At 39.3% G+C, this 16449-nt stretch overlaps 1 protein-coding gene across 3 annotated transcripts in view; it reads right to left on the reverse strand.

The window, feature by feature from the left end:
* Positions 1 to 16449, reverse strand: part of ITPR2 (inositol 1,4,5-trisphosphate receptor type 2) — a 278837-nt gene that overhangs the window by 146811 nt on the left and 115577 nt on the right. For all 3 annotated transcript variants that reach the window (XM_071816102.1, XM_065845412.2, XM_065845403.2), the window contains 8 exons: positions 15798 to 15930; positions 14819 to 14876; positions 13153 to 13318; positions 10533 to 10706; positions 5739 to 5828; positions 5460 to 5585; positions 4158 to 4280; positions 2393 to 2593 (listed from right to left, as the gene is read on the reverse strand). In XM_071816102.1, the coding sequence (XP_071672203.1) occupies positions 2393 to 2593; positions 4158 to 4280; positions 5460 to 5585; positions 5739 to 5828; positions 10533 to 10706; positions 13153 to 13318; positions 14819 to 14876; positions 15798 to 15930 (1071 nt within the window). The remainder of the gene's footprint in view (positions 1 to 2392; positions 2594 to 4157; positions 4281 to 5459; positions 5586 to 5738; positions 5829 to 10532; positions 10707 to 13152; positions 13319 to 14818; positions 14877 to 15797; positions 15931 to 16449) is intronic.

Below are 16449 nucleotides of genomic sequence, written 5' to 3' on the forward strand. Positions count from 1 at the left end.
AATCATTGTAAATGCAAGGACAGAAGAAGATATCATTCCCTTTTTCCAAGTTAGCCCCTATTAAATGTGATTTGTGAAGGGCATCCAAACATTGACCCAAGAAGAGAAAATGATGTCCCTTTAAAAGCAGAAAAGGAAGAGAAATATGAGAAGTATCTAGTGTTGGCCAAAGTTCTCACCAGTCATCATGAGCTCAGTGATGGGAAGAAAAAAACAAAAAAAGAAAACCACAACAAACACACACACAAAAAAACCCAGAAGCATTTCCTTCCACTAAAGTATATTTTCAGCAACTTAACTCTATGGAAGTAAAATGAAAGTGGGTCAGTATGAGAGCAACTGTTGATGCTCTGTGATGTATCACTCCAGAACACTATAGATAATAGAAAATTCTGCTGCTGCGTTGATCTATTTCAAAAGTAAATTCTGCTTTCCCCTTTATAATAATGTTTGCGCTGATAGGCACTGTTCTTCCAGGAACCTCAAAGCATGCTTGTAACGAGAAAAAGTGCCCTAAGGAACCTTGCAGGTTGGTAAACATCATTACTAGCACTCTACAGACATGGAGACCAAAGATATGAGAACAAGTGAATAAGCCAGATTGGAAACATTTGACATATTTTATGAAAGTACGCTTTCGCAATGGTGCTCCTTCATCTGTATGCGCTTTCTAAAACACGTAAATATGATCAGTTTATCCCTGACTCCCTGTAAACAGGAATAAACTACAATATACTTCCTGTGGGTAAAAGAAAACACAGTAGTAGTCGAGGCATGCTGTACACTCATACTCTGTCTTGTCTTGTGGTAAATTGTTTACATGCCCCATCTGGAGGCACAGAAGAAGTGACACCACTTGTTTAAGGTCACAAAGTACATCTCAGTTGTCTGCTGAGAAACTGTCCTGACTCCATGGCAAGTTCCAACCATTTGGCTACACTGGTCCCTTTATACTGGACTGCCATTCAAGTGCCATTCAGTTTTCACTATTAGCATCCTTTTCCAAGAAATCATAATTACTTATCTGCAATTTCCTACATGCCTTTAAAACAGATCATCATCTTAGCCTCTTTCATCAAAATAAGGGTGCTCCCTATCCCCAGTAAATTCTTGCAGGACTCATGATACAAATGTCACATCTGAGCTCTTTTCAATTTTGATCATGCAGTCAGCTTGAAAATTTAATATGACAATTTATCTTCGTGCTGTTATAGGTCAGTAACAAAATGCATTTAAATGGAGAAAAATCTAAAAATTTTGTTTGCTGAGAAAGTAAAAACCAACAAGAAGCTGTGGCAGAAGGGGAAAAATCTCAAAGCACAAAGGCACAAGAACTGTTTGAATTATGTAAGACAAAGGGGCTTGTAATTAATATTGCATGTTAAAACACTTCACTAAAATTGAAAAGGTTCAGGTGGATTCCATTAAAGGTTATCCACGTAGGCTGCAGCTTTATTTTCTTAATCAGAAGTTTTTTCTCCTTCTTGCTGTGGAAAAAAAAATTCAGCAGGGCTTAATTTTATTCATAGCACAAATAGAGCTGTTTCCTTTGTGAAGGTGTCTCTTAAAAAAAAAAAAAAAATTTAAAAAACCACTTTGTAAAGAAAAATGTTCCTTGGACTCTTATCCCACCTGGACTTTTCACTGTATTCAACTTTACCCACTTATTAATCTCACTAAACTGTTAACATAATTACAGTTAAATGCATGAGTGTCTGCAAGTTGAAGGCTTCATTTGTCATGCGCACTATATACCAAATCCTAATTGCAGAGAAGCCAATTAGGTATTTTCCCAGTGACTTTATTGGCATAAAGATTTGTCCACGAGCCACTCTGCGGAATTTACTGGGTCAGACTCCAAATCCAGCAAGTTAAAACTAGAGTAGCCATACTGACTCTCACAGAAATGCTCTGGAACAAAAGAAACAAAAGCAGAAGCTAGTACCTAGAGTTGTACCATGGTTACATGCTAAAAAATGGTCTACAATACTATTTAGACAAATCCACAGAGGTAAGAGCCTCTTATACGGTGAAACCATGCCACAATATGTCAAGTTTGGTGCGCAAATGGGATCCTAAATTACAGTACAGGAAAATGAAGGTTTATGTAACTCTGAGATTTCCATGCTACATCATCTACAAATAGACATCTCTGTATCACCATGCTAACACTCACATTTTCTTTCTAGTAGTTATACAGATGGCCTTACAAAATTAGATTAAACTCCCAAAAACTCTGCTAAAATATTCATTATTTGTGAGACCGTTTAAAATTCTAAAGCAATGATGCCATTATATCCTATTGGTATAAAGAGCAGAAAAAGCAACCTCAAAATACTAGCGTGTTAAAAAGACATCACGGGAGTGATTAACATATGAACCCTTCACTTACCTCTGTCATTACCATGTCCTGGCATTTTTTCACGTATTTGCCATCTGCTTTCACAATGGTCTGCAGGAAACGCAGGTATTCCACATGACGGCCATGGGTCTCAATGCAGTGTACAAAGTGCTGCACCACTCTCTCACTAATTTCATTACACAGAAGGTAATTATTCGTGAAGATGTGCCGCATGGTTTCAGCTTCCAGGAGCTAAATAGATTTAAATCAAAACAGCCTTATAAGAAGAGCAGGTTTCTTTTGAAATTGAAAGACTCACAGGACATGAGACTAGAGAAAGGCACATGGGCAAAAGGAAACTGGAAAAATCCAGGGTGTACCAGTGCAGTGATTAAGCAGTGACCTTAAGGCTTAGCTTTCATTTATGGTGGGGTTTCTCCACACTTTCCTGTGAGTACAAGATCGGTCCTAAAGTGGACATAACCAAAATCTGTGCCCACGTGGAAGGTGAAAACACATACATACGCACACAACACTGCTAGAACACTCCGTATGAACTGTGGTATACAAGACAACTGAGACCACATTTATCCTGCTCACCATCAAACTTTGCATTGAGGCAACCAAATAAGATGATCAGCTACTTCTGCATCCCCCTGCAGTCAACAGAGGCAGGCATTTCCAGAAGGCAAATCACTGCACGTACAGTCTGATCACACTCTCTGAGAGAACATCACTTTCCACATTGCCTACAGAGGGACTCTAAGGCTGTGTTGCTATGAGCAGGTAGCACGGTACAAGAGGAACAGAACTGGAGCAAGAAAGGGATGCTGCTGAGGACCAAGCATCCAGACTTCATGAATTCTTGGGGCTTTTGCTTCAAACTTGCTGTACTTTGGTCCATTGGACTAAAGGCCCATGAGGGTCAGGGTGAGCTCCTAGAGTATACCTTTCTGTTTAGTGTCATCTGAAAGGAATGCACATCAAATTTGCTCCCCAGTGTGAACAAAAAATGTGGGATGATCAGAAGATCAACTTCAAAAGAAGACAAATGCAAGTCCAAGCAGGCTCTGTACTTGACACTTCAGCTAAGTGTCAGTGTTGGGTAGAATGAGGTCTGGGCGCTGGTTCGCACTTATGGTCAGCTCAGTGCTTTTCACTAATTTCACACAAAAATAGCATAAATAAAAAAATAAACAGAACAAATGCTTTGTAATGTACACAGGCCAGGGGTCTACAATCCTAATACTCACACTTTTTCTAATAAAAGCATGTTTTGCTCAGTAGATCTGCCACTGAGCCGGGTGTCATTCTGCATTACTATATCTGTAAACTCACGTACATATGTACATGCACAAAGGGACCATGACAAAGAGGTTTACTGTAAAGATAATGATTTAATAAAGGAACAAATTTTAGATTCATTGAAGCAAATGGAAGCATCATCAACAAAAATGTATGGGTCTGATTCTGCTGTCACACAAGCTTCATGACAGCACAGTCGCAGCGTCTTCTGCCTTGACTTACAGTCAATCTGTGAGTGAGTTACGATGAATAAGATCAGTCAAGCTAAACATAATGTCATGATGTGACACATGTTCATAGACATTTCCAGTAAGCCCCACAGGTAAAATTGTTTTCCACTTTTAAAATGGCAACATTAAAAACAATGACATAAAGAGCAACGATAAGGGAGAAAATACAAAGAAGGCAGAAAGGGCATAATTCAATGAAATTATTTATTTAGCGCTGTCATTTTTCAGCAAGTCCAAATTTACTTCCAGTTATAATATTCTCCTTAAAATTGAATACTTACCCCTGGAGTTAAGAACAAGTTGAGATTTTTGTGGAGAAGAACTTGATTCTGAGGATTTCCTCGACAGAAATTCTGAAGAAAAGTGTGGGCTAGATTCATAACTTCATTCATCTTTTCATCACTCTGCAGAAAGAAGAGACAAACGAAAACAGCTGGGCATACCTAAACATGCTTGTTAAAACCACACAATGTGAATTTAGCCAGGAACAAACCAGCTCTCCTGAGCCTTTATAGGGCAAGAATTCTCTCTCTTGTGAAAGCAACTGATCTGGTTTCCTTCAGAGTCCAGTGGTGGTTGTACCTTACTCTGACGTGACTTGACCACAAACTCAAAGCAAGATTTCCTCATGCATGGTTATAATTTCCTAGTTTAAAAAGTGGCTTGATTTTCAACAAAACCTCTCAAGCCTGCATTGATTTTAAGCTTTTGAAAAGCTTTGGGTTTTATATAGCTATGCATAGAAACAGATGTATGTGTGCATATGTGTGTACACCTACATGAATATATATGTTCATACACATACTCCCACACAAATATATGTCTAGTTTCATCCCCATTTTATGTTCCTCTCATATAGTATTGTAACTCTAAGTTGATGAACCATCTATACAGACAAGCACTATTTTACTGAAGACAGTTGAACCCAGTGTCTGTATCATAACATCAGTGTGTAACACTCAGGAAAACATAGCCCAGAAGAGGTTTCATCTCCACTCAATGCTTCCTATCAGATCTAGAAAGATGTGCGCTTTGAAAGGCTACCTAGAACATTAATTTATATGCTCAATGCCACTAAATTAGTACAAAATCACATTATATTCTGAAAAACTTGCAAGTAGAACTAGGTTAGAGGCTTCCACCACAGAAACAAAGAAATTATTTCACATTTGATCCTTGACAGCTTTTTGCCCATCTTCTGTATCCATGATAGCCCTCACGTCGGTACCCAACAGTGGAATTTAGATACCCTGCCAGGAGCTCCATTAAATCAATATTTCTTACTGGGCAGTGACTGCAGATCTAAGGTTTGCCTATTTCAGGAATGGAATCATAGTGCAGTGACATCGAAGTACCTGAGGCAGTAAACATTAAGCTTTTTAAAAAAAACTGTTCTATGCAGTCAGCCATATTTAAACTTAGGCCCAAACCCATTATTCTTAAGGTAGAAAAATGGTATCATCGTTTCATGTTTGTACCACAATTGACTGAAGTCAGTTTAAAAAAATATTCACATTGATTCTTGGGCCTGTTGAGGCCTCTCCCTTTACCGAGTTCTTTACCACTAAAATTACGAGAATAACCTTTTCGTAGGGTATTTGCAGAAGGTCCAAGACTACCAAGTGGGCACCCATGTTTTTCAGCAATCGCTGCTGTTGATTCCGACATTTTTTATTCTGAACACAAAGTTTGCTGAGTCGAATCAAAATCTATAAATAAACAAACAAATAAATAAGCATGCAAGCAAGCAAAGAATCAGTCATGTCACACAAAACCAAACAAAAATGCATTATTTCAAAATAATTACTAAATCTACTTATCAAACAAGTACGTCAAGCATGTTTCTTAGCAGATGTACCAACCTCTTTAACAATATTGTAGTTATTGCTTTTATTGCTGTCTATCTGGGGTTTTTTGGTCCCATCTTGTATTGGACTCAAAATATTTGACTCCTGTAAAAAAGAACACACAAGAAGTGGAGATCTATTGCAATTTCCTCAACATGAACTAATTATTTTTAATAACAGCAAGTGAAGGAGTATTATAGCAGCTCATAGGGAACAGATATAACACAGATAATAAAGAAAAAAGACTCATTTATTTTTTATCCGCTGGTCCAGTGAGCAAAAAGATTCACATTAAAGACCTTCCTTTGTTTCAAATTTCCAGCACGATTTGGGGCAATTACTTTACGTCTTCATGTTTATCTTCCTAAAGGAGAATACATCCCTAAATCACAAACCAGATATCCCAAAGTATTTAGCTAATATGAGAATAGAGACCATAAATGTATTTCAATAGCCACCACTTGTTCCAAAAATCTCTAATACAGCTGGAAAGATTACAAAGTCTGTGTATGTGAACATAAAACGTCTGGAACAAGAGCTTAAGATGACCTCTGTAGTTGAAATAAGTAGGGTGGGGCTCTCCAGAGTACAACAAGTAGCATGTGGAAATTACAGATGTTCCTCCCATGAAGGGGACACTTCTGTCCTTATCTCTGGATGATGCAGGAAAGGATTTAAAAACAAATGAGAACCTTATGTTAAACCGCAACATCCAGTCATGATGCCATATGCTCTGGGCTTTGGCTTCAGAAATAAAGTCAGCAAGTAACTGCCAACACCTTTCCATCCATACCTCAGTCAAAACACAGAACATCTACACAAATACTGTCACTTAGAATACCAGCAGTGATTTCTTTTTTTTTCTGCTGCCAGCTGTGGTCAGCCTTTCTTATCAGGAAGCACAAAAAACTGAAAGGTTGGACTTTGGATGCTGAAATTATTAATTGCAGTAGATCTTGAGACTGCCTCACGGTATAAACACAAGGATATAAACCAGCATGATAGTATAAAAAAAGAACAAAACAGGTATGCTTCTGAGTTTCAGTGTGTCCTCAAACTTCCCACTGTTCTAGAAAGAGAAGTATGCTAAAACACACATGTGCACACCAATCTGAATGTTTATACCTCTTGAAACCTCTCTCTGAACTTTCTTAACTGGCGGTGATGATTAGGAGTTCTATAAATCCCATCTGGTCTTAATTTCCAGTGGGGCAAGTACAGCTGCACTATTTGGCCATGGAAGCTGTTTATAACTGTGTCAGCACTGCTGTTCAGTGTGGTCATGTTGATCTATGCAACAACAGTGGATTTTTATTTGTCTAGGTTTGTTAGTATGCACGCTGCCTTCTCTCTAGCTGTTTGAATCAATATTTTGGAAGATATTTCAGGCTCTTTGCTATAATTAACCACCCTCTTCTGTTCTGGGACTGTGGGTTAACCAAGATTAATTTACCTGTTACTTTTATACGCATTCTTCCTCAATCAAAGTAGTTTTATAATCCATGTGAACTATATGTCTTATCTAGAAGTGCTGATCAGCATTAAACTGCGGAATCTATCCTTTCTTTTAACAAAATAAAAACGTGTTTATTGAACCCATAAGAGTATGCCAGGGTAGTAGTTATCAAGTGATAATCACACCACTGGGATACCAGAGACACCCAGGTGCATATCTTGCCTCATTATGCCCCTTGATAAGACAATTCTTTGTCACGCTTCTCCATAGGAGATAGGGAGTCATAGAGCTTCCACTGCGAAAAATTCTCCTCCACGTATCTCTCCCCACCTTAAGGAAAGGATATCTTCTGACGAAGACTACTTCGTCTCTTCAGAACATCTGCAGGACATCACTCTGCATCAGACCTAGGATCCTTTCTTCACAGCCTCCAGGTTTCAGCCTGAGCAGTTCCCCACTGCTGACACTGTCTCACCCATCTCAGCGGGACAACCGTGCAAGGTACCAGTCAGCATCATGGTGGCACAGCTATGCCCTCCACAGGCTGGATTTACTTACTAGGAGAGTAAGGGGTACTCAGAAGTTTCTGTTTGCAGTTTCAACCTGTATTTGAAGTCTCAGGAGATGTTTGTTCAAACATTTCCAGAACCAAAGCAAACTGCCACAGACCAGAAAAAGAGGAGAGCAAAGGGAACACCAGGCGCTTAAGGACACTGAAAGTTTGTACCACTTGAAACCTCGCTGAACTTTCTCAGCAGATGGCGAAAACAAGCAGCTTTATAAATGGCACTGCACTGTAAACCAGCTTCACCTGAGAGGCCTTTCACTGAGACTATTTCTCCTCCTCAGATCTGTGTTTCCGACACTACATCACCAATGCATCCTGCGGTGACCGGACAAGAAAGACTACACTTTCCATAGTCCATCCTGTCTATATAGATTCATACCACCCTTTCTAGAGATAATCAAGTAAACAGGCTTTATCTGCTTTTCCCTTCTCAAGCAAGACTCAATTATGTGAGATCAATTTCAGCATTTCTTCCTAATCCTATATGGTGTCTAATTTATTCCTGACCTAACTCCAAGCATTCTTTCTTGTAATTCTGATCTCCAGTTCCTGTCAAGATGATCCTGCATGGATGTAAGATTCGTTGTTCTTCCTGTGGAGAACTCTGGATACTTTATTTAGAAGAACAGGGCCTTTTTTCTACAAATCCTATTTCTGGAGCCATGTGACTACCAAACAAAAAGTAAGTCTCTAGCCCCCTCCAAGTTATGAAAGAAAGGTGGAAACAGTTGCCCCAAAAGACTCAGAAGCCTCAGGGCAAAAAAATATAAGTAGTTTTTCTGAACTCTTATGCCAATCTTGCAATGTGTTTCTATGTGGACAGAAACTTGAAGTTAACATATGGCTGTTCTGGAATGTAATTTAAGCCCTTGTGCATGCTTTGATGTTGTTTAGGAAAAATTAAGCACAGGGAAATGAAGCCTATTCCCTAAAGACCCAGAGGTTGATCCAGCTCAGTACCGAATACCCAGTATCCATTCCAAGAAAGCATGGGATCTCACAGGGATGTTTATCTGCTCAAAGCTAGCCACCTGCTTCACACATTGTAGATTATGACCAGCACGTCACCTCTTACGTCTGACTTAACATCTCAAAGAGAGTGTTCACTATCCAAAAGTAGTTTTGCCAGGTTAAAGCATTTCCTGAGTGTCAAAGAATAATTTAACAGGGGAAAAAATAATGGACAAGGTTCTGAGCTATTGTAACCTCACACAGCTCTCATGGAATTACCACCAGATGGTCTAACCTGTTGTGCAGATTACATATTACTGTTCTGATACAATAGTCTTTCAGATCTGCCAGAGATAATACTGTGCATCTACTGAAGCACTGTTAATCCATACAGACCCATGGATGCCTCATGGGGAGAAAAAAAAAAAAAAAAAAAAAGGAAAATATCCCATTTAGAGATGCTTCTGTTTAAAGCACATTGTTTTGTCCCCTCTTTCTGGAGTTTCTTTGCTATCAGGGTTATCTGTAGGAATAAAAATTATCTTATTACACTTCTAAAACACATTTTAGCTAAAAAAACTTGTAGATATTCTTCTGCAATTCTGTATCCTGTTTCCCCATTACCTTTTCCATTCATTAAATATATAAAGGAATATTTTCTTTCCTACTAGAGCTATGCCTGAGGAAAGAAAGTAGGAAACCCTACATACATAAGCTCATAAAGTCCAGATTCCTCCCCAGTATGACACCACTAAATTAAAATAATTTATATCAAAGAAAGAGTAGGACCTACACTGTCCCAAGAAATTAGGTTTCTCCCTATAAGTGCTGGATTTTCCCCCATATGAAGCCACCTAAAATCTGCTCTCCCATCTGAAAGGCCAAGTATATGTATGTCATAGATATTTGCAAGCATCCTGTCTCTTCTCAATGGCTTCTACTTTTCCTCAATGCACTGGCTTCACAATGCTGTATAATTTCCACTTGGCTTCTTCCCACACTTCCCCACCCATTTTCTTGCCACCAGGGAAGACTCTACCACAGAAGATAATACGGAAAGTGCTGCTGACAGTTGCTCATCTCTCCCCATTTCCTCTGATAAAAATGGAAAAGTGGGAAAGCCTGCTCTGCCTACTGTTATGCCACAAACCTCAACTATGGCAACTCTTGCAACACTTTAAGTTTTCTTAAAGGCTCATATTGGAGTTGGGTGACTACACAAGGACCTCAGTTTTCACTGAAAAGAAAATTTTTTAATAAATTGGATTTTAAAAAATCATATCTTCATGGCTCAAGATTCAAGTTCTAAAGTTTCTCAGAGCAGAATACACCCCGAGAGTGTGGGATGACAAGGTTCAAAAAAATGTGTTAGTTCGCCTGCAAAATCTCAATATTCTTGAGGTCAGTCTCATGTTTGCTGGAAAGTGGAATTACTTGTCAAGTTTGATAAAATGGGTTTGATGGTGCTCCTCTCCCCTAGTTGCAGGAACAGATTCTGGCTACTCCTCCTTTCTTCCAGCAAGTCAACACAACTGCCCACATGTGACCCCCTAGATGACTTTCTTGACCACAGAGTGATGCCATATGCTGTGGCTTGCTCACAAGGCAGGTCTGTGACATAAGAACACAGTTACTGAAAGCAAACAGAAAGAGAACACTAAACACATTAATAAAAGAGGTTTTTACCTCCTATTCTGTTTAATCCTAAAGCTCAGTCAGAATGCTGTACATTCTCGCTTTGCTGCCTTGATTAACCAGACCACAAATGTGCAGTTGTTCATTAAACTCCCTATCAATATTGAAACAATTCTGGCAGCAAGGGCTTTAAACCCACCTCTATTGGCTCTTCTCCCCCTTTGGTTTGACTGTCGCCCACCTCTCCACTCTCATAATTGCTGCTCTTCTCGACCCACAATTCTGATTTTTCTACAGTCAGACGTAGTTGATCAAGATCAGCCTTGATTTGCTTGTAGTTATCAACGTCTTGATTAGACACCAGCAACTGAACCTGGAAATACAGAAAATTGTGAAGCTATTACAGCAGCAGCATCAACACTTATGCCTGGGTAATTTGTTTGACAGTTTCCATTTTAAGTCCCTCTTTCCAGGTGCTTTATGTAACCTTCCCTATGAAACTGAAACACGGCACACACTTTTAGCCCCCATTTATCAAAAACTTTTAAGAGAACCAGAGACTGTGGTTAACCAAAACAGGACAGTTATAACATTCACAGCATTCCCTCACCTTCTTTAATACACTGTGAAACATCTTCAGGACAAGGGCATATTTACAAGCCCTTGAGTTCTATGCAGAGTTAGCTCTGATGCAGTTATTATGACTCTCATTATTAAAACAATACAGTTCAAATAGCTTATCCTATCAGCACAGTTCTTCACAAGAGGAAAAAAAAAAAAGAGGATTATATGATCAGGAATCAGGATATTCAAAGAAGTCAGAATAGCCAGCAACTTTAATGATCACCTACATCACTATAATCAGATATTTTTAAATGACATTTACAACATTGTTACGCCAGCTTAGACAACCCTGTTTGAATATAGCTCACAAACTGACTTTCAGGTTTATGTAATTTCCCACCATTTGAGTGGTTGCCTCTTAGTAAGATTAATCTCACTTCTTTTTTTTTTTTTTTACTGCTCAAATTCTGTGGGTTTTTTCACTGTTATTTGTAGTTCTTCATTTAGCATGATTTACACCTTTCCTTTCTTTGTAATGCTCTTTGTGCTCCCAAGGTTATTAATGAAGAGAATATTCCAAAAAACTAACAACAATCTTTACAGTAAATCAATAAGTACTATTAAGAAATCACAGTTACATAAAAGATTAAGGTCACATGGCAGATAAGAACATGATAGAGATCTTCTTTAAAAAAAAAAAACAAACAAATTAGTTGCAGGCAAATATTGACTATTTTGTAATATAAAGTTTTCATCATCATCTCTCTTAGCTTTGTAAAACCTTGTTATTTTACAGAATTTATGAACACTGCTCATCTGTAGATATTCATATTCCAGTCTTTTTTGTTTACTTGTCAATTTGCCGTTTCCTTCCCTTACAAAAACATGTTAGGCTACTCAGCCCTTGCTTACCTGGGGATAACGGCTATTTATGCAACAAGCCAGCATGGCCTAACTCTAACAACCTGGTGGGAGGCCATTATGCTACGCTAGAAAAACATTAAACAAAAGCTTTCCAGGTCTTTTATCATTCATCTGTTTTTAAACAAGTAAAACCTCCACATCTTACATAAGGATGAGACAACACACTGTCAATCTCCTGAAATAAGCATCATATGGTCTTATCGACATATGTTACACAGGGTTATGTAAGAGAGGTGTCTCTGTCATCCAACCCCATGACAGCAGATCTGCCCATCCTAATCCACTGACACATGGAGCCTGCACATGCACCGCTATCGAAGAGAAGGAATAAAAGCTGAGAACAGGCTTGGCTTTATTACTCCCTTCCTGTTATTTGGGCCCTGTCTGTATCATGCAGCAGGGCACAATGTGAAGACACCTGAATTAGAATGGGAAACACAACATGAATCGCAAGAGAACCCAGCCAAAATAGCCCTGAAGACAGGAAAGTCTTACTGCTGACACTGGTACACTGCTGGCAGAACATGAGCTAACAACGCTGTCTCTGAGGGATCACTACACCATGTCTCGCTGTGAGATGTGTGTGTCCCAGCTGTGATCAGAGACCTACACTTTCAGCTTTAGCAGGTGGGTTGGACTAGATGATCTCCAGAGGTCCCTTCCAACCCCAATCATTCTGTGATTCTGTGAATGCAATGCCAGAAACAACTATTTCTGGGTGCATAACCATAATATACACTAGCACATATGTTCAACTCTAACAACAACAACAAAATCTCTGCTGAATTTGGACTTTTAAGGAAATAATACTGTCATGCTACAAACAGCAATTTTGGTAAGTAAAGCAGCCTTTGGAAATACTGTCCCCACAGTCAGTTTCCTGGAATAAAGCTGTGCCCAAGGGTTTGGAGGGGAAGCCATTGGAGGAGCAGCTAAAGTCACTGGGTTTGTTCAGCCTGGAGGAGACTGAGGGGAGACCTCATGGCAGCTACAGCTTCCTCACAAGGGCAGGAGGAGGAGCAGGCACTGATCTCTTATCTCTGGTGACCAGTGACAGAACCCAAGGGAATATCAGGAAGATGTGCCAGGGGAGGTTTAGGTTGGACATTAGGAAAAGGTTATTCACCCAGAGGGTGGTGGAGCACTGGAACAGGCTCCCCAGGGAGGTGTCACAGCCCCAAGCCTGACAGTGTTCAAGCAGAGACTGGACAAGGCCCTCAGACACATGGTGTGAACTGTGGGGTTGTCCTGTGCAGGCACAGGAGTTGGACTCAATGGTCCTTGTGGGTCCCTTCCAGCTCAGGACATCCTGTGATTCTATGATTCTATACCTGTTTAAATGCTTGTAGAACTTCTGCTCTCTGGCTGAAATGCTTAAATAGCAGATGCAGAGCACCTGAGAGCAAAGGAGGGTAGTCATGCATGATGAGGTGAATGAGGACCCGTAAAAAAGTTCTCCCTCCTTCATCATCAAGCTGAACCGCATTCTTCTCTTTTCTGCAACAAAGTGGGAGAAAAGGACTAAATAAAGTCAAATAAATAAGAAAAAATAAAAGCTTTTGACATAAATATGCCTGTACACACAAACTTCATTGACAGAGCTCTTAAAAGCAAATCAAATACGCTGCAGGATGGAAACTATAAGCATCACTTTAACATATTTTATATGGACTTCAATCGTAAAGTTATCTGCTGTTGCAGCAATCTTGTTGCAGAATGGACACTACAGAATGAAAAAAGTATGTACGAAATGTGTCAAATATTATGATTAAAATCCATACTGCAAAAACATTCATTTATGTCTTGGATAAGTTATGCCAAGCTCATCCCCAAACCAAATTAATTGAAGTAAATAGCATTTCATCAGAGATTAATTTGACCCTTTCCTTTTCAATCTTTGCCTTTTCAGCTGCTATTAAAATTTCACTTAAGAAAAAACAAGCTCAAAAATAGTAAGAATTGCCAAAAGCATCATATTTCTGGAATCATATTTATAATCTGGAACAGCAGAAAGCAGATTTACACTTAACATATCAAAGCAGAAATAATGTGTCTAAGAAACCATTCAGTCTCCCTGTTCATTTCAAAGATGCAGATGCCAAGGGCTGTGTGTTGTTTTACATTACGCGAGTTCAGGGAGAGGACTGGAGGCATCGCTTTCACTGGTAAAGATTGAGAACACATAAGGGAATGAGAGAAGAAAGATCAGAACACCCATATTGCGGATCCTTCTCCCTAGCTCCAAGAAAAGCTTTAAAGTCTACAGCCTTGTCTAAATGGAATTCATTTTTACTGGCATAATTGTACCCATAAAATTAAACCAATATAGTGATAACAGTAATAACTCTCCAGTGTGGATATTTTCCATGCTTTTTTTTTTTCTGTTGTTCACAGCGTAGCTGAAACCACTTTCAAAACTCCGCAAGCATAACTTGTGATCTACAGGCCTCTGGTGGTCCAGAAGATCATGGCAAGTGGTCCACAGTTGATTCGAGGAGTCATGAAAGAAATTATTGTCAACATAACTTCCTTAATGAGTTCAAAGACAAGGTGCAATGACAACAGATCATGTGGTCTATAAGAAATCCTGAGGGTCAACAGTAACCTACTGATTCAAGAAATTTGGGACTACAACCATAAGGTACACCACCAAACATGTGAGGCATTACAAGATAAATAAATACTTAGTGCCTTTTAGCCAAATACACCTGTACACCATCCTTAGCTCCTTTGGGGACATGACAAAAAATTTCTACCAACTTTCTTACAACGAAGAGGATGGTAATTTCCAGTTCCACAACCATCCATACCCACTGGGCTGTTTTCTTGTAAGAAATCCAGGTCTTTTCTGGCACTTTTCTGTCTATGTAATAACAAGTAGCAAAAGGAAGAAAAAGGGGTATGTAAACACACATAGAATAGACAGAGATTGTCCATGAGAAATACCAACGTGAACAAAGACATTAATACAGAGAGGTAAAACTTGAGAGAATATACCTGCCAGCAAACATGGTTTCAGCCTGAGCTGCAATTTCATCTATATCAGGAACAATTGCTGCAAAAATAAAAAAAAAAATAAAAATCCAGTGATCATTGTTTAATCTTCACAGCAAAATGGAACTCTGTTCCTCTTTAAAGTAGATGTTATCACATAAAAGTTTAACTATGCATTCCTCAACTAGGCAAAACTTGCTATCTGCAAGAGTAGTAGGGAAGAAAAAGGACAAGGGACAGAGTTAAACTGTGTGTTACTGAGGGAGAGCCAAATTATAGTGATGAACCAGAGCCCTGTGGTGCTAGGAGCTGTACAAACCACCACCAGTGACCCACACATGACAGGGAATATGAAACTTACTGGGTTTTGGTTTGGGTTTTTTTAGATGAGCAAACCCCCACAAAGCAGCTAAATGAGAGACATGAAGTTTAGAATATTTATCATTAGCCAAATAATTTGCCACACCATCATTTTGCTTTAGAATTGCTTTAATATACCTTACTACTTAAGACTTCAGCATTCCTTAGCCACTGCCCTGTAGTACAGCACCTCCAATTAAAGCAAATCTCCCCTACTTGAAGGTGGTCACACAGAGAGCTCTCAGCCTTTGGAGCACTTCTGTGTGCACAGGAATGTTTCCTGGAAAGCCACTCCATTCCTATCCCACATTCACCTCACTTAAATCTGTCTTCATCAAAGCCCAATCATTTTTTCATGATCTACCCCCCACTACATTTGTCACCAGGCAACGTTTTGGGAAGAATACAAATAAGAGAATAAATTCTCATCATGGGGAAAAGGATTCACATTTTTGTTAAAGGAGGACAGGCCAGCAAAAGTTTTATTTTTATGGGATTTCTTTTGGTTTTCCACAAGCTTTTCAACTTTAAGCTGCATGAATCTTTCCGGTGTAGCTGAGTTCATTGTTTGCAGTAGTCTACACAGAATTATTTTACATTGCAATACAACAGTGACATTTACCTGAGGCAATCCCTGGTGTGTCAGGTGGGGATGCTGGAGAACTCTCAACATTTTCATTATTTTCCCCGAACTCCCTCTTATAGATAGACAGCATGTAGGATATTCTATAGTCCAGTCTAACACTGAGAATAAACTACAAGAAAAAAGTTTAAAATAAGACTTTGACTTCAGCAACACAGGTTAGGATTTATCTGTGGCGGAATGTATAGGGATACATTATTATTTTCAATACGTATGTCCACTAGAAAAAAAGAACCCATTATATTCATCAGTTTTCTGTGATTTATTTCTTCCCTCTGACCACCCTGAGACATATTGAACTCTACCCTATCAATTGGTAAATACTGAGCAGTAGACTGGATTTGTCCAGGGTCTCCAGCACGCTGCCTTCTCCTCACTGGTCGCAAGCCAGGTCAGTACACTCAAACCCACATTGAATCCGATTATTTCACATTTCAGCTGGACTTCTAATGCCCCACAAAGATAAGAAGTAGAGTGGGGCTGAGAGTGAAGATGACAGGCTCAAGGCTCAACCTCTCAGATGCCTGACAGCCAAGGGCAGTGATGCCGCAGGAACTCCAGGTTCCCATGAAGGGAAGTGCAAGCCGGGTGATGCCTCTTTTTACATTGCTAGCGATCAGCTGAGGATGTG

This window comes from Patagioenas fasciata, chromosome 1, assembly GCF_037038585.1.
Source record: "Patagioenas fasciata isolate bPatFas1 chromosome 1, bPatFas1.hap1, whole genome shotgun sequence".
NCBI classification, from domain to species: domain Eukaryota; kingdom Metazoa; phylum Chordata; class Aves; order Columbiformes; family Columbidae; genus Patagioenas; species Patagioenas fasciata.